The following is a 21,838-nucleotide window of genomic DNA, read 5'->3' on the forward strand; positions in this document are numbered from 1 at the left end:
CATGGAGAGCTTATTCCAGCTTTCAACTTCCCACCAACTACTGGCCAATACAGTGGTCAGTCAGCTTATAAAACTCTTAGATGTTGGAGTCTATCATTAGAACACAACTTAAAAAAAAAAATTAAAAAAAGAAGGTCTTCATTGTTACAACAGACTTATTCAAGCCCAGCCTCTTAAGGGCTTGTTATCTCTTCTGTACTCTGAGGTTTTCCATCCTTGTCTTCCCATGGAACCGCAGTAAGGATGAATGGCTTTGGCGTTGTTCCCTTACGAAACACAAAATACCATTTCAACTGTATCCTAAGACATCCTTGTAGAGTTCTGGTACTCTTTCAGGATCCACTGGCCTGGGCAGGAAATGTGTGAATTTCTGATGCCTTTTGGATCGTGCCCCGTCTCTTGGAGTTCCGTCTTTATTGAGTGCCACAAAGTACCGTCGTCCAGAATCCCCATGCTTGTACAGGTGGGAGGAATATGTGTTGTACCAGTTCTCTTCAAACTGTTCTCTGAAGATACATTCAGATGTCAGTTTTTCCTAAAGCAAAGAGGAAAGGTGGAAGATTAGTGATCTATAGAAATCCTTACACATTTCATTTCTTCAGTGACAGGATGACCCATTGCAGTCACATGGTCCAGAACTCTTTTCACTTTTCCTCACATGAATTTGAGATGCAATTCAGAAATGTAATATATTGCAAATAAATATAACTGTTTAAGTGGTTTACAAAAGCAAGTATATGCAAATTGAAATGAAAAGATGGAAACATAAGGATGGAGAAGTTACGATGGGGCATAATTTAAAATCAATAAAAGAAAACTACTCTAATATAGGAGCCCTTTTACTAAGACTCGTAGGTGCCTACGTGCGCCTAATGTGCGTCAGTTTTGAGTTAATGCCCGGCTACCATGTGGCCCTTGCGGTAATTTCATTTTTGATGAGCGTCCGCTATGCGCGCTGGAAAATATTTTTATTTTTCTGGTGCGCAGGTGGTAATCGGCATTTTACACGCATAGACCATTACCGCCCGGTTACCGTGTGAGACCTCACCGCTAGGTCAATGGCCGGCGGTAAGGTCTCAGACCCAAAATGAACGCGCAGCAATTTTCATTTTGCTGCATGTCCATTTTTGGCAAAAAGTTTTAAAAGGCATTTTTTACAGGTGTGCTGAAAAATGATTCTGCGTGTGCCCAAAACTCGCGTCTACACTACCGCAGGCCATTTTTCAGCATGCCTTTGTAAAACAGCCCCATAGAGAGGGAGGAGCACAACAGGTGGAGTGAGCGATAAAAACAAAAGTATATTAAACTTCAAAGATAACACAGCTCAGACACATGTGAGGGAAGGTACAATGTACATAGTTTTGTACTTTTAAAAGCAATATATGCGATGCAATGGAAAGTACAATAACCTGCAATAAAATATTGTACTCTGGTTCTCTTCAAACCCTTTTTGTTGTTTGTTTTGTAGGGGAATTGGGAGCCTTTTGTTGTTTTGTTTGAACTATCTAACGGGATTAACCACCTAGCTAGTGGGGTGCTGAACTGCAGTATAGAAAACTAATCAAAGGACTCTGCAACTCACTAAAAATGCTGATAGCAGCCAGTGTGCCACCAGCTGGGCAAAAAGGAGAATACCAGCAAAGCGGCATGTAATCAAATCAGTTATTTCTGTTTCACCAATCCAAGCCTTCATATATTTTCTAAACATGGCTTTTTTTTTGGCTTTGAAACTTTAAGAGCAATCACTGAAAATGTTTACTAGTTGGGAAATGCTCAAGGCTTAATCATTGCCTTTCTCTTTCTTTTAAGGATTTTTTTTATCCTGATCTACTTTCCTCTTACAAAGTTAAGATAATTCTTGCCATATTCATCACATGTTTCGAAATGCTTTTAATAAGAAAGGCCATTATGAATATTAGGGCTCTTTGACTAAAGTCATTTAGCATTTACCCCCGGGTTCTATATATGGCACCTGAAAATCCACATGGAAACTGAAGTGTATTCTATAACAATGCAAATAACTTAATTGGTTAACCAGCTAATCAGTGCTAGTAATTGGATGTTAACAAGCAACTATCAGCACTAATTGGCATTGAGATTTACTTGCACAATTCGCTAAGGGGTATGTTTACTAAGGTGCGCTAGCTTTTTTAACGCGCCTGTAAATTTAAGGCATGTTAAACGTTAATGCGCCTATACATTTCTATGGGTGTGTTATTGTTTAATGCACATAAATGGTTTACGTTTGTTGAAAACTCTAATGCGTCCATAGCGCCGCTTAGTAAACCTAGCCCTAAGTGTATTATATAACATGGTGCACCTAAATTCTAAGTTGCATAGTTGAAAGGGGGCATTGGCCATGGGCAGGGCATGGGCATTTCTAAAATTTATGCGCATTATTATATAATACACCCAATCTACACCTAATTTAGGCATCGGGATTACACCAAGTAATATGTGGCCTAAATGGACATGACCAAATTTAGTCACATGGCGAGCCGCTCGGCATATTCTATATACTGTGTGGAAATTTAGTCTATTCTATAAAATTTAGACATACATCACAGAATATAGATTGCAAGCTCTTTGACCAGGGACTGTCTTTTTGTGTATGGTGTACAGTGCTGCGTATGCCTTGTAGCGCTATAGAAATGATAAATAGTAGTAATATGCAATGCAGATTTTTTTAATAAAATGTAGGCGTACTTTACAGAATAGGCCTAGGCGTAATTTTTTTCCATGCAGAATTTTCAGGCGCCATATACAGAATCTGGCCCTTAATGCACAAATTAGTAAATAGTCATAATGTGCACTTAAATAAACTTTCTGTGTAGTAACTGAAGGAGACACATGGGGCATGTCCTCAGCAGTTACTCTACAACCTTTGCACTTACCATGTGATCATTTTTGCTGTTAAAGTGTGGTAAGTGCAAAAATGTATTGCACTTTAGTAAAAGGGCCCCAGGGTGAATAAAATGTCTCATTTCACAACCTATACACATGACAATAAAGAAATTAGATTGTAAACATGCTTCTGCACAAACTTATTAAGATTAGATACAAATTATAGGGACAGGGTCATACACTTCTATCATCATATAGTGAGTACATAGGGTGAATCAGTTTGCAAAGTCTAGAGAACATAAAATATATTTGAAGTAATGCTGAAAAATCCTTACAGAGCCATAGAGCTCCCCTTTGTCATTCATTCCAAGGTACAAGCCGCTGTCTACTCCTTTAATGCTGACCAGTCCCACTGCCACACTGATGAATTCAAGGATTCCTGAATTAACAAAAAAAAATGTTGACAAGTTATTCAAAGACATAGTACCAAAATATATTTATCACATACAAAGAGAAGACTATGGGCCTGGATTATCTAAGTTCTTTCCCCCACAGACATAAAATTTAACTCAACATACTGCATACCAAACATGCCTTTTCTTCTTCAATAAAGAATTAATTCTTATGGGAGAAACTATTTTAAATACTTTGAAATCACATTTGAAGTTAATATAGGATCTTCTAAATGAATTCATGCTTAAATTAGGAAGCTATGGGGCTCATTTTCAAAGCACTTAGGGCCCTGTTTACTAAGCCACGCTAGCGTTTTTAGCGTTTAGCGCAAACTAATCATTAACACGTGCTAAAAATGCTAACACACCCTTAGCGCTGCTTAGTAAACAGGGCCCTAAGAGCTTTGAAAATGCACCTCCACTTCTCCTCCAAACACTATCATGATAATGGCTATTAAAATGAAGGTTTAGTTATGATAGTGAAAGCACTGAAAGTTTAACAGAGAAATATGTTTTTCATATTATACTCAGCTCCTCCATTCATCCTACTGTATGTGTAAAATTTGATATTGTATATTTGCAGTAATGATTGCATTTAAGCATTTATAAGTAAGGCCATGATGTATCACAAATAGCTAGCATTCCACATTTTAACAGATCATGGGTTTGATTCCCACTGCAGCTGCATGTGACCCTTTGTAAGTAACTTAACCCTCCATTGCCCCAGGTACAAAAAAAAGTACCTGTATATAATATATGTAAACTGCTTTGATTGTACCACAGAAAGGCGTATATCAAATCCCTTCCCCTAAAAAGATGAAGCCTTCAATCGACATTTGTGATCCAGTTCTTTATCCTCCTGACGCAGCAGCAATTGTGAAACAAGAGGCTCTGATGATACGACTATAAGGTGATATGACTATTTTCACATGTTGGATTACAAACGTCGATTGAAGGCTTCATCTTTAAGACAAAGAATTCTATGAACTGTGAACTGCTCGTTTTCCAGATATGTGCTGATTTTTTTTAGCACATTTTTGAAGTTTTGAGATTTTTTTTTTTAACTGAATGGTTGGTGCATTTTGTTGTGGTTTCAACTTTAAATCCTGGTTTTGTGGATAAGAACTTTTCTCTCTTGTTTTTCTTCCCCTTCTTTTTACAGGTAAAAAGTAGCCTCTGATAATAAACGGGACTCCGCTGAGAGTTAGGTTGCTAATTATTTGCACCACCCGGGAGCTTTGAGGCCACACTTTGTTTAAATATTAAAGAGTGCTTTGGAATCGCCAAGTGCATTAAACGTACAGACCTTTTTGATTTATTTGTGCCAAGATGTTGGTGACAGAAAATATCATCATGGAGCACTATTCTACAAATGGCGCTCTGAGTTGAGGGACATTTATAGAATAGCGCTTAGAGCTGAAACCTGGAGTAAATGCTGGCAACCAACTCTGGGCATTTTGGCATGGTAATAGAGCTATTTAATAACCCCGTGTGCAACTTTTAGGAACACCCCTGTCACACCCCCTTTTGAGTTGAGCACTAATCCCCACCCCACCCCCGTTTACTAAGCCATGCTAGTGGCTGCCGTGCGCTAATGTCAACACAGCCCATTCACTTTGAATAGGCTGTATCAGCATTGACAAATGGCTCAGTAAGTGGGGGGGGAGGTAAAAGATTTAGGGGCACCTACAAATTGGAACTACCACCCCGGCTACCGTGTGCCCCAAGCGGTAATTCCATTTTTGACACACATCCAAAACATGTGGTAGAAATTTTCTACCTCATGGCGCTTACTTAATGGTAATCGGCAGTGTATGTGCACTGACGATTACCACCCGGTTAAGATGTGAGACCTTACCACTGACTCAATGGGTGGTGGTAATGTCTCAGGCCGAAAATGGACACGTGCTGGTTTTAATTTTGCCAAACGTCCATTTTTGCCCCCCCCCCCCAAAAGCCTTTTTTGCAGGCATGCTGAAAAATGGACCTGCATGCATCCAAAACGCACGCCTACACCAGCGCAGGCCATTTTTCAGCGCGCCTTAGTAAAAGGGCCCCTTAGTTGCACAGGGTTACAAAACAGGGTGCAGAGAGATACATGCGCAAATTTCTATTATTGCCAATTAACTTCACTAATTGATTGTTAACATCTATTAAATGCAATTAATTGGCGTATAAGCTAATTAATTTACATGCAAATTATATATATATATATAATCCAGAGGTATATGTGTAAAATGGTGAATGCTACATACTTATTTTCATTGTATACACCCTCTATACTAGTATAAATCTGACATGAAATGCAGATACTCATGGGCTGATGCTCAAAGCTTGGTGTTCTGGAACAACACCCAATCAATATCGTAGGAGCAGTACTGAAAAATAACTCCCCAATGCTCAACTGTAAAATGATTCAAACGATATGCGCGCAGTTTGACTGAAAGCAAGGGGAAGAAACATGCCTGGTGCATGCGCACACGAATTTTGCAATAAGCACAGCTCTTGTACACATGCCCCAGGCAAACCTGGAAGCAAAGCACACATCAGCACTGTTCTTCAGCATTTTAAATACAAACGTTTCACAAAAAAATTTCACCTTAAAGCTTACAAAGCGCAAAAAACAGGTGCCAATGTATGCTTTCACTTTCGGGTTTTCTCTGAATCACATACATTCATCTCTCACTACCAGCACTTAGAGGCTGGCACAGGCTTCCTTCTGCTTTCAAATAAAAACTGACAGCTTTTAAAGTAAAAATCATGGGAAATCCTCTCTTGAAACACCCCCAATGCGTGCTCCGAGCTGGCATTAGGTTTCAGCGGTAAGGACAGCTTTGTTTTGTGTGCTCTTCTCTGAGCAATGGGAGGGAACAGGAAATGACCTCACTAACATCCGTTTGACTATATTTGCATGCTAGTTGAATTAATCTTTGGTGCATACATTGTCTCCTGCACTAGAGCCCTCTGAGCATTCTGCGCTTACTAACGCCAGCAGTAGTCCGACTAGGGTTACCATATGGCTCCAGAAAAAGGAGGACAGATTGATCCAGTCCGGGTTTTGCTTCCATTGCAATGAAAGTAAAACCCGGACTGGATCAATCTGTCCTCCTTTTTCTGGAGCCATATGATAACCCTAAGTCCGACACTAATTGCCTCTAGCATCGTCATTAGGTTTTGAGCCACTGAGATATTACTAAATGATGAGTGGGATAGTAAATCTGTAAAACTCCTGAAACTTAAGCATTGGCCCACCAGTTTCTACTCAAGTAAGCATTCTGTAAAGTACATATATGGTAGAATCCATTACTTAATACATCTGGAATAAGAATCAATGCATACATCACACCCAAAATGATCAAAGATAGAATTGGATATAAGCCCTATTATTGACCTGAGACAATGGTCTAACATTCCACAGCCCATTTGACAGCCTGTATTCCTAGTCAGTCTCAATGAAAACTGTTATCTTCTTTCTTTTAACCTAGCCCTTCTTTTCCATTACAGGAAGTAAAATGTCATGCAGAACAATTTGTTGAGATTTGATAGTGTTCTTTTACAGTTATAGGGGAAAGGACCGGTTTTCTCCCAAAAAAAAATAAAAAAACAAGCATTACAAATTTCTGAATGAGGTAAATCATGGCAGATTTGAAAAGACTTTGCCTAACGTCATCGGAAGACATGGAGGTATTTTGTCTTTCTGATATCATTTTCAAAGCCATTCTTTATTTGAAATCATAATAAACAGGTGAGTCAACCCACAGAAGGACCACATCAGAGAACTGCCTACAGAGGATAGGGGTTGAATTTTAAAAAGTGCATTTGAAAGAAACACTGCTTATGTTTGATCTCTACCTTGAAGGAGGTGGGGTTGGAGATTTTTTTTAATGTTTATATTACGATAGGAAGTCTCAGTCAGTTCTGTGCTGCACTGCTGAAAGTAATGTTTCAAAGGCAAACTGAAATACACCTCTTGTTTTGAAAACATCTGTACTTCAATCAGTTGGAGGATTATTTAGGAATATTTTTCATTGATTGTTTTGGCTATGAAAAAGGGGGTAGAACAAAATGCAATAGACTTTGTTTACAGATGCAGACCTGGAGCAGAGAAAATATTAGTCACAAAGGGCATCTTTTACTAAGGTGCGCTCACGTTTTTTTAGCGCATGCTAAAATTGAGGGCACGCTAAACGTTAGAAGCACCCATAGGAATGCATTGGCTTCTCTAACGTTTAGTTAGGCATGCCAAAAACGTGAGCGCGCCTTAGCAAAACACCCTCAATATGCAGATAATAGATTACTGGCTTTAAAGAATGGAGGAATAGTCTAGTGATTAGAGCACAGGGGAAGCCTGGTTCAAATCTCGCTACCAGGGCCGCCAAGAGACTGGGCCAGGCCCGGGACAAGGCCGCCCCAGGGCCCCCCCCCCCCACCCAAGGTCGCCAGGCCCCCCTTCCACCCGCCACTGAGCCCTCTCTCCATCCCCGGGCCCTCAACACTGACCTTAAGTGCCTCACCTTCGAAAGTGCAGCAAGCAGCGGCAGACCACTCCTTCCTTCTGTGTCCCACCCTCACGGAAGTTACGTCAGGTGAGGGCGGGACACGGAAGGAAGGTGTGGTCTGCCGCTGCTTGCTGCGCTTTCGAAGGTGAGGCGCTTAAATTCAATGCCAGGGAGCGACGGAGGGTGGGCCGGACTGCGGCGGCGGCGCCAGGCCCTCCCCAGAGGCTCGGGAAATGTTGTCCCCCCTGTCCCCCCCTCTCGGCAGCCCTGCTCGCTACTGCTCCTTGTGATCTTGGGCAATTCACTCAGGGGGTGCTTTTACTAAGCTGCACAGGTTAAAAAGGCACTGCTGCACTCAGGCATCCCGTGGGAGTTTTTGAATTGATGCGCATAGGGCATGTTTGGAGGCGGACATTAGCGCAGGAGCCCTATTTTGTAGGTGGTAGGTGCTCCTGCGCTAATGGCCACACACTAATTAGGAAATTAGAGCGTGGCCATTAATGGAAAAAGAAGACATCGTATCCATTTTACAGCCAAACTAAAAGTGGCCTCAGCATGCAGGAAACCCACGCACTAAAAATAGCACAGGCCACGTTTTAGCGCAGCTTTGTAAAAGGGCCCCTTAACCATCCATTGCCTCAGGTACAAAATTAAGATTGTAAAACCCAATTCCTATGTACCTGACTGTAACTCGAGCTACTACTGAAAAAGGTGTGAACTACGCCTAAATAAATAACTATAGGTATCATTACTCATTCCAGTGGATCAAGAAAGCATTCCAGTTTTGTGGCTATTTCTTTTCGGTAGATCAAGAAGAAACTGGATTAGGAGGAAACCTAACCGGAAACTAATGTGAAAAGCCGATAGCAATCTGCAGTTATTACAAACCTGGTCCAATTTACAGGTCATCTGCGTTAACTAGTAAGCAAACCTGATGTACCTAAATGGCGTCAGAATACAAATAAACGCTGGTGAATCTACGTACATAGCGTAGAGACGTATATCCTGGACCAAACCCCTAGCTATTTGAAAGTTAACAGTTTAAAAGTCATTTAACATTGCTGCAGACTGATGCTTAGGCGTCAACACAATAAGAAAGTATTCTCAGATCAGCGAAAGTGTTACTTTACATAAAACCTATTTTACTTTTAGAAAGAACGTGAAAAAAAAGTATGCTTGTCAAATCCTTTGTCAATTGTATGTTAGTGTCCGTTTAGCACAGTATTTTTTGAGCTTCCCAAGCCAAATCAGAATAAATCCTACCTATGATAACCCTCCTAATGGATTAACGAATAAGGACCTTCTAGTTTTCAGTTACAAAATTAGGGCTCAGAGTGATGACCCCCCTCACACACACACACACACATAGGCTAGTGGGGTCCGGTTTCGGCTGCCCCTACCTACCGAATCGGCTGTGGTCCTGGCGGGTTCCGTGCACGGTCCCGTCGGGCAGAATCTCCAAGTGAAAGCCAGTCCTGCAGTAGAGCTGTCTTCGGCGCAAAATGCCCTGCAGGTGGGCTAAATCGGAAGCGCTGCTGCTGCGGGACAGGTGCTCGGCTGGACCCAGGGGATCAGCCAACAGCAGCGGACTTTCCCCAGCAGATGGCAAGAGAAAATGAGAGCCCACATGCCCAAACCATCCAGGGGGCCCAGGAAACTGCCCGTCTCCGTTAAGGGAGCCATGAACAGACCCCCCCCCCCCCAAGCTGATAGCCACAGAAGAGGGAGAAAGGCGATCAAAGTTATGCAAATAAAAGCAGAAATGTAACCAAAAGGACAACAACAAAAAACCCAAGAAGGGACAGGAACCAAACGTTCAAGCCAGATCGTTCCTTAATAAAACTGAAGTGGACTTTGCCCTGTGAAGTTATTTTTTGCTATCTTTGTTTTCCCACCTTCTTCTTTCCGGGCAGATGCCAATGAGTGTAAAGTGTTGCTTGCAGAAACCTCAGAGTAAACTCATCAGAGAATCCTGTTTATACAGACGGCATGTAATATAAACCCTCTTGACATATGCTAATGAAGCCCTTTCATATAAGCCAGAGATGTGCTGTTTGAAATTTTAAACCGATCCTCTCATCGCAACTTTTCTTCATCTAATTCAGCCACAGTGCTGCGGAGTCTCTGCAATTCATGTTCAGTCGTCAAAAAATAGGGGGGTCGTAACACTCCTAAATAGCCATCCGTAGGCACAAGGTGGCAACTGGTTTGATGGAATGATGCCAAGCTCTCTTTTTTGTTTTGTTTTGTTTTTGATGTGATCCTGGAGTTGCAGGTCGCCTTTGATCACACTGTTTTTGGAAATGCTGTGGTGCAGCTCTCCAGAGCAGAGCCTGGCGGAACCTGCACAGAAAACAGAGGTTTACAAGGCTTTGGAGCCAGGACTTGTTCTGAGCTTCCAGTTCCTTACTGGGACAGGTGCAACGAGAGACCGCAGACAGAAACAGAGGGAGAAGGAGGGGCGTTTCTGGAGGGTTAGTCCTGCCCAGGCACACATGAAAGATTAGGGGGTGGGCAGAGAGACAAAAGGTGGGAAATTTTTAGCAAGTAACCTGATAATTCAAAAAAAAAAATTCTAGGTATATTATCGTTTTTGTATGTGTTTATATATGTTTATTTATTTGCCAACAAAGTATTTTGTTCTGCTTCAGTGCAGCAGAAAGTTTTATAAATAAATAGACAAATAAGTGAATATCTTTCTCACAATTGTGTTAGAATTGGAGCCCCACTTTTCTCTACACTGGGGATAATTTCATAACTGGGCAGATACATAAATAGTGTGTGCATGCTTTTACACAGTTGAAGGAGTGGTGTAATGTTAAACCAGCAGGCTGCAAACCTGGGAAATCAAGTTCAAACCTCACCACAAATCCTTGTGCGCTGAGAAAGTCCCTTAACCCTCTACTGCCTCAGGTACAAGCTTAGGGCACTTTAACATTGTACTTTCCTGCAAGCTAAGCCCAGATTTAATGCGGGATGTTTTTAGGGGTTTTATTTTTTTAATTTGGCACACAAAATTTCCTGGGTTAATTTATGTACCTATTGTATAAAATAAGCATTAGTCCTTCAGTAACCCTGCCTCAATGACTCTGCCCAGTCAACGCAAACTTAAGTGCAGATAGACTGTATCCCCCGGATTCTGTATATGGTGCCAAAAAATGTGCACTGAAATTTGCACGCAGATCGAAGTTGTGTTTGAAAAATTATTAACTTGCAAGCCATTAACTTGCAATAAACTGATGTTAACAATCAAAATATTGCTGTTAATGGCAGTAATTGGAATTTGCACACACATCTTCCTGTGCTATTCTATAACACCGGGTGCTCAAATCCACTAGCACGCAACTCAAGAAGAGGTACGGGCATGGGCTTTCCAAAAAAATTGCACACTTTGGGCTAGATTCTATATATCACGCCTAAAAAAGTGGTGCCGAAAAGAAAACACCTAAAAGTATTCTATAAGCAGGGGCATAGCCAAACTTCGACGGGAAGGGGGGTCCAGAGCCCGAGGTGAGGGGACACATTTTAGCCCCCCCCCCGGCACTGCCGAACCCCCACCTGCCCGCCCACCGCTGCCAACTTTCACACCCCACGCCACCACCCGCCGCAACCCTCTCAACCCCCCTTCCCGTTGCCAACCCTCTCCCGCCATGTACCTTTGCTGGCTGGGGACTCCAACCCCCGCCAGCCGAGGTCCTCTCATCGGCCGTGCGACGTTGCTTGCTGAATGATCTGATCAAGATTTCTGTGCGTGCGTCTGATGTCCTGCATGTACAACGTACAACATGCAGGATGTCAGACGCACACACAGAAACTTGATCAGATCATTCAGCAAGCAACGTGGCATGGCCGATGAGAGGACTTCGGCTGGCGAGGATTGGGGTCCCCCGCCAGCAAAGGTACGCGATGATGGCAGCAGGGGAGGGTTGGCAGCAGGAAGGGGGGTCGAGAGAGTCACGGCAAGGGGGTCCAGGGCCAAATCTACGGGGGCCCAGGCCCCCATTGCCCCATAGTAGCTACGCCCCTATCTATAAGTACACCTTAATTTAGGTGTTCTTTATTTTAAAAAGCCTAAATTTTCCATGTGGTTTATAGAATATGCACAACGCCCATCTGTTTGACTAAATTTAGTCATGGGCAGTTACATTCCTGATGCTGAAATTAGGCGTGAACCGAGTATATTCTATAACAATGCCCATAGATATTACAAATCCCCGCAACCCGCACATTCCAAGTCCATGACCACGCCGCCTTTTCAACTGTGCGACTTAGAATTTGCGCACCTCATGTCATACAATACGCTTAAACGGTTGGGTGCATACATTCTAATTAATGCCAATTAGTGTTAATAAGTGCTTGTTAATTGGCAATTATCAGCGCTGATTGGCTTGTTAACTAAGCTGTGCGTGCAAATACAGACTAGGACTGCATTTACGCATGCAAATTAAGTCACACTATATAGAATCTGGGAATTTGTTATAGAATAGCACTGTTCTCATTCCCAATGCCGAGGAGGTCCTGAAGGACCAGTTACTATTCATACAGGCAGGGACCACTATAAAACCTATATCCACTAGCAATCAGTCCCAGGCATAATAATATTGTCCTAACATAAACCAACAGAGTAGGCATGAAACTTCATCAAACTGTACATAAGCCTCATTTATCTGAATACTTGTTGTGTATTCACTCAATTCAAGCTTTGAACTACTTCAACATTATTCAAATTTTATCCAGTTAATGTCTGTTATTATATAGTTTCTCTTATGGATTGGAAGTTATAAAACATTGTTATTTTGTATTGAATTTGGATGTTTGTTACCCTTAAAATCTAATAAAATTTAATAACTATGTAAATTAACAGTTTCATGCCTACTCTGATGGTTTATGTTAGGACAATATTATTGTGCCTGGGACTGATTGCTAGTGGATATGAGTTTGCCACTGTCATTTACACCAGGTTTCAGCCAGCATACCTGCTATTCAATCCCATCACTTTGAGATGTACTGCCACGCACTTATCGGAATGCGATGTTCAATGTTATAGGTTCTACCTTATGGATGACCTACCGTTAACGCTATGAACTGAGAGCACTCTCCCATTCAAAGCCTGACATTTTTCCTGTTCAAAAATAGAAACAGATGGACATTCTTTTTGGATGGAATGGAGCAGAAATCCCAATTCTGACCTGGACTATTTTTTTTTTCAAAAATGCCCCTCAAAAGATAGAACTAATGGACGGAAGGATGCATGTACACTGAGATATATATCTGGATTTTTAAAAATACACCCTGTCGGGATCCCCAGGTTATTAAAAGCAGTATATTAATGCTGCCACACCCAAGCTCTCTGATGGCAGTAAATTGGAACCTATAAGACCACAGCCTGCTGTCTTCCCTGGGAAAATCCCAGCTCTCCTTTCAGATCTGCATCTGCCTGGTGTTAAAGGGAAAGGCTTCCAAGCTGCTCTATGAAAGCATTATAATTTATATTACATTTGCAGGGATGAGCAAACAGATATGAGTGCAGGATCAGAGAAAGGTTTGTGAATTGGAAGAAAATGCTGAGAGAATTTCTGTTGGAACGGATTTCTTTTTTCTTAGAAGTATCAATCAGACTACCATTGCAGGGCTTCACGTAACTTGCTTTTCATGCCTGAAATGGTACGATACTGTATTATTAACTGCACGAATGCCTTCTATTACTGCCATTATTTAGATTTAGTCTATGTGAAGACAAGATAAAAGCCTGTGGTGACCGGTAATTCTGTAAGGCACCACCTAGATTTAAGAAGCAAGTACACCCATAAATGTTGGAAATCTAGACATGTGTATACATACAAAAATAACACTAATACAGTTAACATGCTATTCTGTAAATATGTACAAATATTTAATGGTGTGTACTTTGCCTTGCCGGTGGGTACTCAGATCAGTGGTACATAGGCCTGGACTCTATATATAGTGTGGTGAGTTACACACATTAAATTGGGCCCCTGCCCAATTTACGCATGTAACTTAATTGAGTAATGAGCCAATCAGTGATGATAATTGGGTGATAACAACCAGTTATTGGTGTTAATTGGCCCTAATTAGGATTTACGCGCATATCATATTCTATAACAATGGTTGCATAAATCCTAACGTGTAATATTTTGGGGGCATGGTTAGAGGTGTTCCTAAATTTTTAAGCGCTTACATACAGAAAATGGCCAAACTGCCCCTGATTTAGACACCGGCATTTAAGCCTGCTTATAGCAGGCCTAATTGCAGGCACCTATAGTTAGGCGCAGTATAGGCTTAGGCTCCCTCCAAAATTGCAGCACCAGCTGAATGGTTGGCAGAGATACCCAAGCCCACCAACCGAAGAGGTTTGCTGCCCAAGCTCCCATCCATGCTATCTAAGCAGTGAGGAAGTCGGCAGCGTGCTTCAGCTGCTGATGCCGGCACTCCCGTGAATACTAGGTTCATGCACATGAACTGAGCAGGCCAGCTTCAGCAGCTGAAGTGCACCACCAACTTTCTCGCTGCTCAGGCAGCATGGGCGGAGGCTCAGGTAGTGAAACTCTTCAGTTTGCAGAGCTTGGGCATCCATGCCAGCAAAAGGATGATTTTTAACACTGTGGCACCAGAGGGAGGAGAAGAGCTGAGAGGAAATCCGTGGCCCCCTCAGTCTACCCCGAGCCCCCCAAAAATGGACTTCTGGCTATACCCCTGGCCTAAATATAGCCCCTTCCATTATAGAATTGTCCTTTAAGGAGGTAATCTTAAAGGCTTTTTAAATGGTATTTACCAGTAAATACGCATAGAATGTTTGCACCCCACGTAACAATACACATGGTGACAAGAACACTGTCAGGTTCTCAGGGGGGGCGGGCTCTGGAGCAAACGTGAGCCCTTGGGCTGCTGACGAGGAGCGACAGCAGCAGGCAAAACCCACCAACCAACACTGGGCTAGCACACCGGCACAGGCAAGGACTGCAGGCACCGCCCAGGGAGCCGGAACACACGGACTGGAACCCCCTGGACTGGAGGACACTGGACTGGTCCGCACAGGACTGGAACACACCAGATAGGAACATACTGTGTAGCATGATATGAGGTTAATTGTCAGAATTATTGATTTTGCTATGATATATATATATATATATAAGATGCAGCTGCAAAGACTTTTACTTCCCCCCTTCCCTCTGGAAAACTACTGAGAACATGAACTAGCTGGGAGGATACCTAAGGCCATCAACACCTCTCCAAAGACAGCAGCACCTAACAAAGACTATACCTCCACCTATTCTCAGACAAAGACTAAGCCCATCTAAGCTCAATCACTCTCAGACAATGGATCAGCAGATGTTCCTCTCCAAAGAATCAATCACAGAGACTGCACCTAACAAAAGACTATACCTCCACCTATTCTCAGACAAAGGCTAAGCCTATCTAAGCTCAATCACTCTCAGACAATGGACCAGCAGATGTCCAGATTATGTCATTGACCAGGTGACCCATTACTAAAAATAGATGAGACCATTTTACTAGAAAAGGAGCTGGAATTGCTGCTGGGGGCTGGGGCTCGCTCTCTTCCTCTGGAAACTGGGTTCATGGGTTCATGGATTCCTGACTGGTCTCGCTCTCTTTGGACCTGCTCCTGCCTCTTGCTGGACATTACCCACATCCTGACACGACTTCTCTCCAGGCTCCAGCAACCAACTTTGCAGCAAAGACTTCTATAGCAGAGATTTCCCCTGCATCACTTCAACCAGCAACTCTATCAAGTGAGTCACTATATCCAGCATAATTTGTAATTCAGACTTGATATCTCGATAAAGCACATTTCCACTTGTGATTCTTAAAACTGCCTCTTGCTTGTAACATTATTACATTACCTGTATTGTAATAAACCTTTTAAAGTTAAATATGGTCTTTTATGTTCTGAGCACATGTCTTAAACCTTACAGTGCAGGTTAATGTAATTTAACAAAATAATATTTAATTCCCCCTGTTCTTACATATCCTTATCTTATTACCTTATAGGTAATTGGGGAGATTAGAATCAAATATATATTATTCTTACAACTGGATTGGAACACACAGGACCGGAACACACTGGACTGGTCTGCATGGACTGGAACACACCGGACCAGAACACACTGGACTGGAGTACACCGGACTGGTCCGCACTGGACTGGAAACACACTGGACCGGAACACACTGGACTGGATACACCAGACTGGACCACACTAGACTGGAGTACACCAGACTGGTCCGCACTGCTTCACCTGCACTTAGCCACTGTCCCCCAGGAGTTGAGCCCCTGGGTTCAAGCGGCTGGCAGGCTTACCGGATACAGGAACATAGGGACTGGGATACTAGAACAAGCTTGACAGAATCAGGATCAGGAATGGGACTAGGGCTGAGGGACCACCTCAGACCCTGGAATACCACGCAAGCTTGCACAAACCAGGAACACAGGGCCAAACAAGACGGAAGTGCTCCCAAGCACCAAAAGGAAAGGCAGGGAAGCCCACAGGGAAAGCAGGGAAGCCAGCAACTCAAAGTGTTTACAGCTAACCAGACTGAAGTGCTCCTAAGCACCTAACCACAGAAGTGCTCCTAAGCACTAAACTAACAGAAGTGCTCCTAAGCAACACAATAGAAAAGCTCCTAAGCACTAAACTAACAGAAGGATTCCTAAGCACTAAACTAACAGAAGTGCTCCTAAGCACTAAACCAACATAAGTGCTCCTAAGCAACACTAACAGAAAAGCTCCTAAGCACCAAGCTACAGCAGTGCTCCACAGCACTAAACTAACCAAAGGGAAGCAGGGGAGCCAAGGAGAAAGCAGGGAAGCTAAACACATAAGCTAACAAAGGTGCTCCTAAGCATCAAGCTACATCAGTGCTCCACAGCACTAAACTAACAAAGGTGCTCCTAAGCACCAAGCTACCAGGAGTGCTCCTAAGCACTCCACTAATAGAAGTGCTTCTAACAGCACCACAACCAGAAGTACCTCGAACTGCAGAAAGCAGAAGTGCTTCCAACAGCACCAAAACCAGAAGTACCTCTAACAGCCAAAACAGAAGTGCTTCTAACAGCACCAAAGGGAAAGCAGGGGAGCCACAAGGAAAAAGCAGGGAAGCTAAACACAAGTCAAAAGTGCACACTGCACCAACACTAACCTGGACCTATAGCAAACGTTGCAAAGGCCCTGAATGGAAGAACACCACTTCCTTATCAAGGCCCTGCCTGATGATGTCACAACTACCAGACACAGGCAGGCAGCATACTGAAACACAGAGAGGCTTAACACACACAGGTGCAAGTGATGCACTTAGGGATTAGAAATCCACAGGAGACGTATGTGTTAGGCGGGGCGAGTCTGATAGGTACGGATGGGGAGAGGGATCTTGGGGTGATAGTATCTGAGGATTTGAAGGCGACGAAACAGTGTGACAAGGCGGTGGCCCTAGCTAGAAGGTTGTTAGGCTGTATAGAGAGAGGTGTGACCAGCAGAAGAAAGGAAGTGTTAATGCCCCTGTACAAGTCATTGGTGAGGCCCCACCTGGAGTATTGTGTTCAGTTCTGGAGGCCGTATCTTGTTAAGGATGTAAAAAGAATTGAAGCGGTGCAGAGAAAAGCTACGAGAATGGTATGGGATTTGCGTTACAAGATGTATGAGGAGACTTGCGGACCTGAACATGTATACTCTGGAGGAGAGGAGAAACAGGGGTGATATGATACAGACGTTCAAATATTTGAAAGGTATTAATCTGCAAACGAACCTTTTCCGGAGATGCGAAGGCAGTAGAACGAGAGGACATGAAATGAGATTGAAGGGGGGGCAGACTCAAGAAAATGTCAGGAAGTATTTTTTCACGCGAGAGTAGTGGATGCTTGGAATGCCCTCCCGCGGGAGGTGGTGGAAACGAAAACGGTAACGGAATTCAAACATGCGTGGGATAAACATAAAGGAATCCTGCTCAGAAGGAATGGATCCTAAGGAGCTTAGACGAGATTGGGTGGCAAAGCCAGTGGCAGGAGACAGAGATGGTGCTGGGCAGACTTATACGGTCTGCCCCAGAGCCGATGGTGGAGGCGGACTGGTGGTTTGGAGGCGGGGATAGTGCTGGGCAGACTTATACGGTCTGTGCCAGAACCGGTGGTGGGAGGCGGGGCTGGTGGTTGGGAGGTGGGGATAGTGCTGGGCAGACTTATACGGTCTGTGCCCAGAAAAGGACAGGTACAAATCAAGGTAAGGTATACACAAAAGTAGCACATGTGAGTTTATCTTGTTGGGCAGACTGGATGGACCACGCAGGTTTTTCTGCCGTCATCTACTATGTTAGGTGCAGTATAGTGGGATAATTAGAGCCACGCTGGAAGCAGCCTGCACACAGAGACAGAGCTACTCTGCAAAACAGACAGAAGCCAGCTCAGAAGCTTACTGCCAGAAATAAGGTAAGTCTGGGAGGGGTCACAGCCACAATCGTGACAAACACACATTGACAATGTATATACTCTAAGGACTGAATATATTTCCTAACAGGGTAAGAGAACTTCACTAAAACATTTGTATTGAGCTGAAAAATTATAACCTTAAGCTTGTAGTCAAATAAGCATAATTATGAACAATTTGCTTATGTATGTAGGGTACCAAGAGTGCTGCATAATTTAAATGCTCCTGACAAAGCCAAGGTGAAACAGTCGTGCTGTACAGCGTTGCAGTACCGCTTCAGATAAGTACTTGGGAGAGTTTGAAAATGAATGGACTTATATAAAGAGAAAAAATGTTTAAAAAATTTTAAAAACTGAAAAAATTATGTCATTAAACACCAGAGGTTTTTCAGGACTAGTGAAGAAGTAAGGTGGGTCATTAGTCCAAGTTTTATTTTAGACATGACCTAAGCCACTGAAATCCTTTTCCTCCTTGTATTTTTTACAGCAAATTGATTGGTACTTGCTAGTTCAAAACGTGATATTCTCAGAGGAGCAAGTAAAGCCAGAGTAGATAGTTGATTTCTACTTTCCAGCATTGACAGCCACACGCTAATTTGCCATAAACACGTGACCATTAAAAATGGATTAGCGCGTGAACCCTTACCACTACCTATTTTGTAGAAGATAAGGGCTTACACGCTAATCAGCACGTTGGCATTGCCGACGTGCTAACTGATTAGCGTAGAAACGCCCACTCTTGCCCCCAGACATGCTCCCTCCACAAAAAAATAAAGAATATTTTTTACATTTGTGGTATACAAACGCAGAGTGCAAAATTATTGTGGGACACCTCAGCGTGTCCCTTGGTAAGCTCTCTCAAACTGCAGTGAGCACGCTAGTGGTTACCACAGCTTAGAAAAGGACCACAAAATCAGCCATGGTTCTTATTGCAGAATATAAGATTTAAAATAAATAAATACAATTTGCATTGAGCCTCGGCATTTAAGCTCAATACTTATATGTATTAACTGTTCAAGAATTCAACAGATCAGTTGTGGTGTCTTCATTACTGTCTGATACAAATGACTTTTTTTAGTTACAAGAACTTCACAAACCATAAAACCATAACCCCTGTTACACCTGCACCCCCTGAACTGCTTTGAAAATTTATAGCTAGGACACTAAACCCAAGAGTTATTAGGCATGCATGCGCGCACACGCACACAACCTGGAAGACAGTGTAATAAAAGCAACTTAAAGACACCTGTGCTATCTAGTCAACAGCTTTCCCCTTTCAGTGACTGCATGATAATGACTTGTACTCTAACCCTGTGTCACTAAATTGCTGTGTAAAATTGTATTTGTGTCTTCTTCAGCAATCAAGTCAATAGTATTGTACAGTCAGTGTATCTGGAGGCATTCTTGATGCTGAATAATTTAAATTCTCTTTTACATTTTAAAGATTTTAGCATTAAAATGGTGACACTGCTAAAGTTCTGAAATGTCAGTGACGAGGTTTAAAAGCATTTTTACCAACAAATAATGTCTAATAACTGTGTTGACACCTGAATTTAAGAAAACTATTGAGATTCCACTTTCCCTTCCCACTGCCTCCCATCTCCTCCAACTTGCACTGACAATTTATATATATATATATATACATCTTGTGGAGATATTAACATTTAAAATTGCTTAATAATTTCCTTATTTAGGTTCCCCACCAGACATCAAGAAGCAAATTCAGATACTGTGGTGTTGATCTTTTTACAAAAGTCCTATGCTGACAGAACATTGATACCTGTAAAGTCTGAATACAACATTTGATTGAGAGGAGGTGCAATTATTTCAAAAACCTGTCCCCAACATGCATGAAAACATAATGACCCTATTTACTAAGGTGTGGTTAGGTTTTGCAGTAACCACGTGATAGCTGTTAAAATGAAACTGCAGTAACTGTACAATATCTACCTTAAAAGATGGGGCGTTCCCAGCATTTTAGTTAACGCAAGAGAAAAAGTAGCTACTTTGTATTAAATGCACAGTAGTTAATGCACAAAGTAGTTAGCCACTTCTTGAGGTGGCATTAACTGCTCTGTGTTACCTGCTGCGTCAACGATGTGTGGTAATGGCCTGTGTAAGGTGCAGTCCTGCCCATTTCATGCCTATTCCACACTTCATGTTCTACGTTGGGCTATGTAACACAGCAATCAGTGCATTAATGGTTATTGTGAGCCCACAGTGTTAGTGTGTGGTCCTTCTCATGTTAAACATATATCCCAGCTTAGGAAATAAGCCACGACACCAAAAAGAGAAAGGAACCTTTAGGATAAACCAATGCAGGAAGCACGCTTTGGTTATACCACAGAAAGGCAATATATTGAATGCATTACCCTTACCCTTACCAAGACAGGAACAAGGCAAGCTGATCTTTACTTAGGAGCCCTTTTACTAAGCCGCGTAAGCATCTACGCATGCCCGACACATACCAAAATGGAGTTATTTTTATTTTCTGCCGCGCATATGGCGCGCGCGCCAAGTGGCATTTGCTGTACGTGTGTCATTACTGCCCAGTTACTGCGTGAGACTTTACCGCTAGGTCAATGGCTGGCGGTAAGGTCTCAGACCCAAAATGGATGCACGGCAATGTTCACTTTCAAGCTTATTTTCGAAAGTGATTGCCGGCCATTTCTCAACAAAATCGGGAGATGGCCGGCGATTTCTTAAAAGTGGTGAAATCGGTATAATCGAAAGCGGCTTTTTTGACAGCATCGCTGCTTTCCCGTCGCCTCGCCAGTGAAATTTCAAGGGGGCGTGTCGGCGGCTTAGCAAAGGCGGAACATGGGCAGGCATGGGCGTGGCTACCAGATGGCCAGTTTTCACGGATAATGGAACAAAAAAAAGAGGCATTCAGCAGTATTTTGCCGGGTTACTTGGTCCTTTAATTTTCACGACCAAGCCTCAAAAAGGTGCCCCAACTCACCAAATGACCACCAGAAGGAATCGTGGATGGCCTCCTCGTACTCCCCCAGTGGTCACCAACCCCCTCCCACACTAAAACAATAAAACTAAAAACCTTTTTTGCCAGCCTGTATGCCAGCCTCAAATGCCGTACCCACCTCCATGACAGTAGAATGTGTTCTATCCTCTGACAGCCTTTCCCTGGTTGTGATGTGGCTCTCGGGTGAGTGTGACACCTTTTCTGTTAGGTGCACTGCAGAGTCACATCAGCAATGCATTGTGGTGGGTGTAGGGTAGTGGGCTCTACTCCCATGGTGCTTTTCCCCCTGCTAACTGGGTCAGAGTGTGTGCCAGTTTTGTTTCCAGTAGTCCATGAGGTAGTGCCATTTTTGTAAGCCAGTTTTAGATCCCTTTCATGTGTTATCTACATTAGAGAACTTAGTTATTACCTTGAATGTTGCTGAAAGAGGGCATTGTACACCATTCTGCCAGCTCTGACCTACTGCTAATCTCAGTACAGGGAGACTCTTTGCCAGTGGGGCAAAACCTCTGATCTGCAGTTAACTATGAGTAAAACATGCTTATTCAAATAAGGACTTTTTCAAAGAGATTAGTCCTTCAGGTGTCAACTGGTTGTGCCAAGGTTATAC

The 21,838-nt window shown here is 42.8% G+C and overlaps 1 protein-coding gene across 1 annotated transcript; it reads right to left on the reverse strand.

The window, feature by feature from the left end:
* Positions 1–279: 279 nt before the first annotated feature.
* LOC115462646 (fibroblast growth factor 20-like) lies at positions 280–9,478 on the reverse strand. The gene is given in 4 exon segments (XM_030192645.1): positions 280–535; positions 3,180–3,283; positions 9,200–9,424; positions 9,427–9,478. Coding segments are annotated over 4 exon segments (627 nt in total). The 3' UTR covers positions 280–289.
* Positions 9,479–21,838: the final 12,360 nt, after the last annotated feature.

Source organism: Microcaecilia unicolor, chromosome 2 (assembly GCF_901765095.1).
Source record: "Microcaecilia unicolor chromosome 2, aMicUni1.1, whole genome shotgun sequence".
NCBI lineage: Eukaryota > Metazoa > Chordata > Amphibia > Gymnophiona > Siphonopidae > Microcaecilia > Microcaecilia unicolor.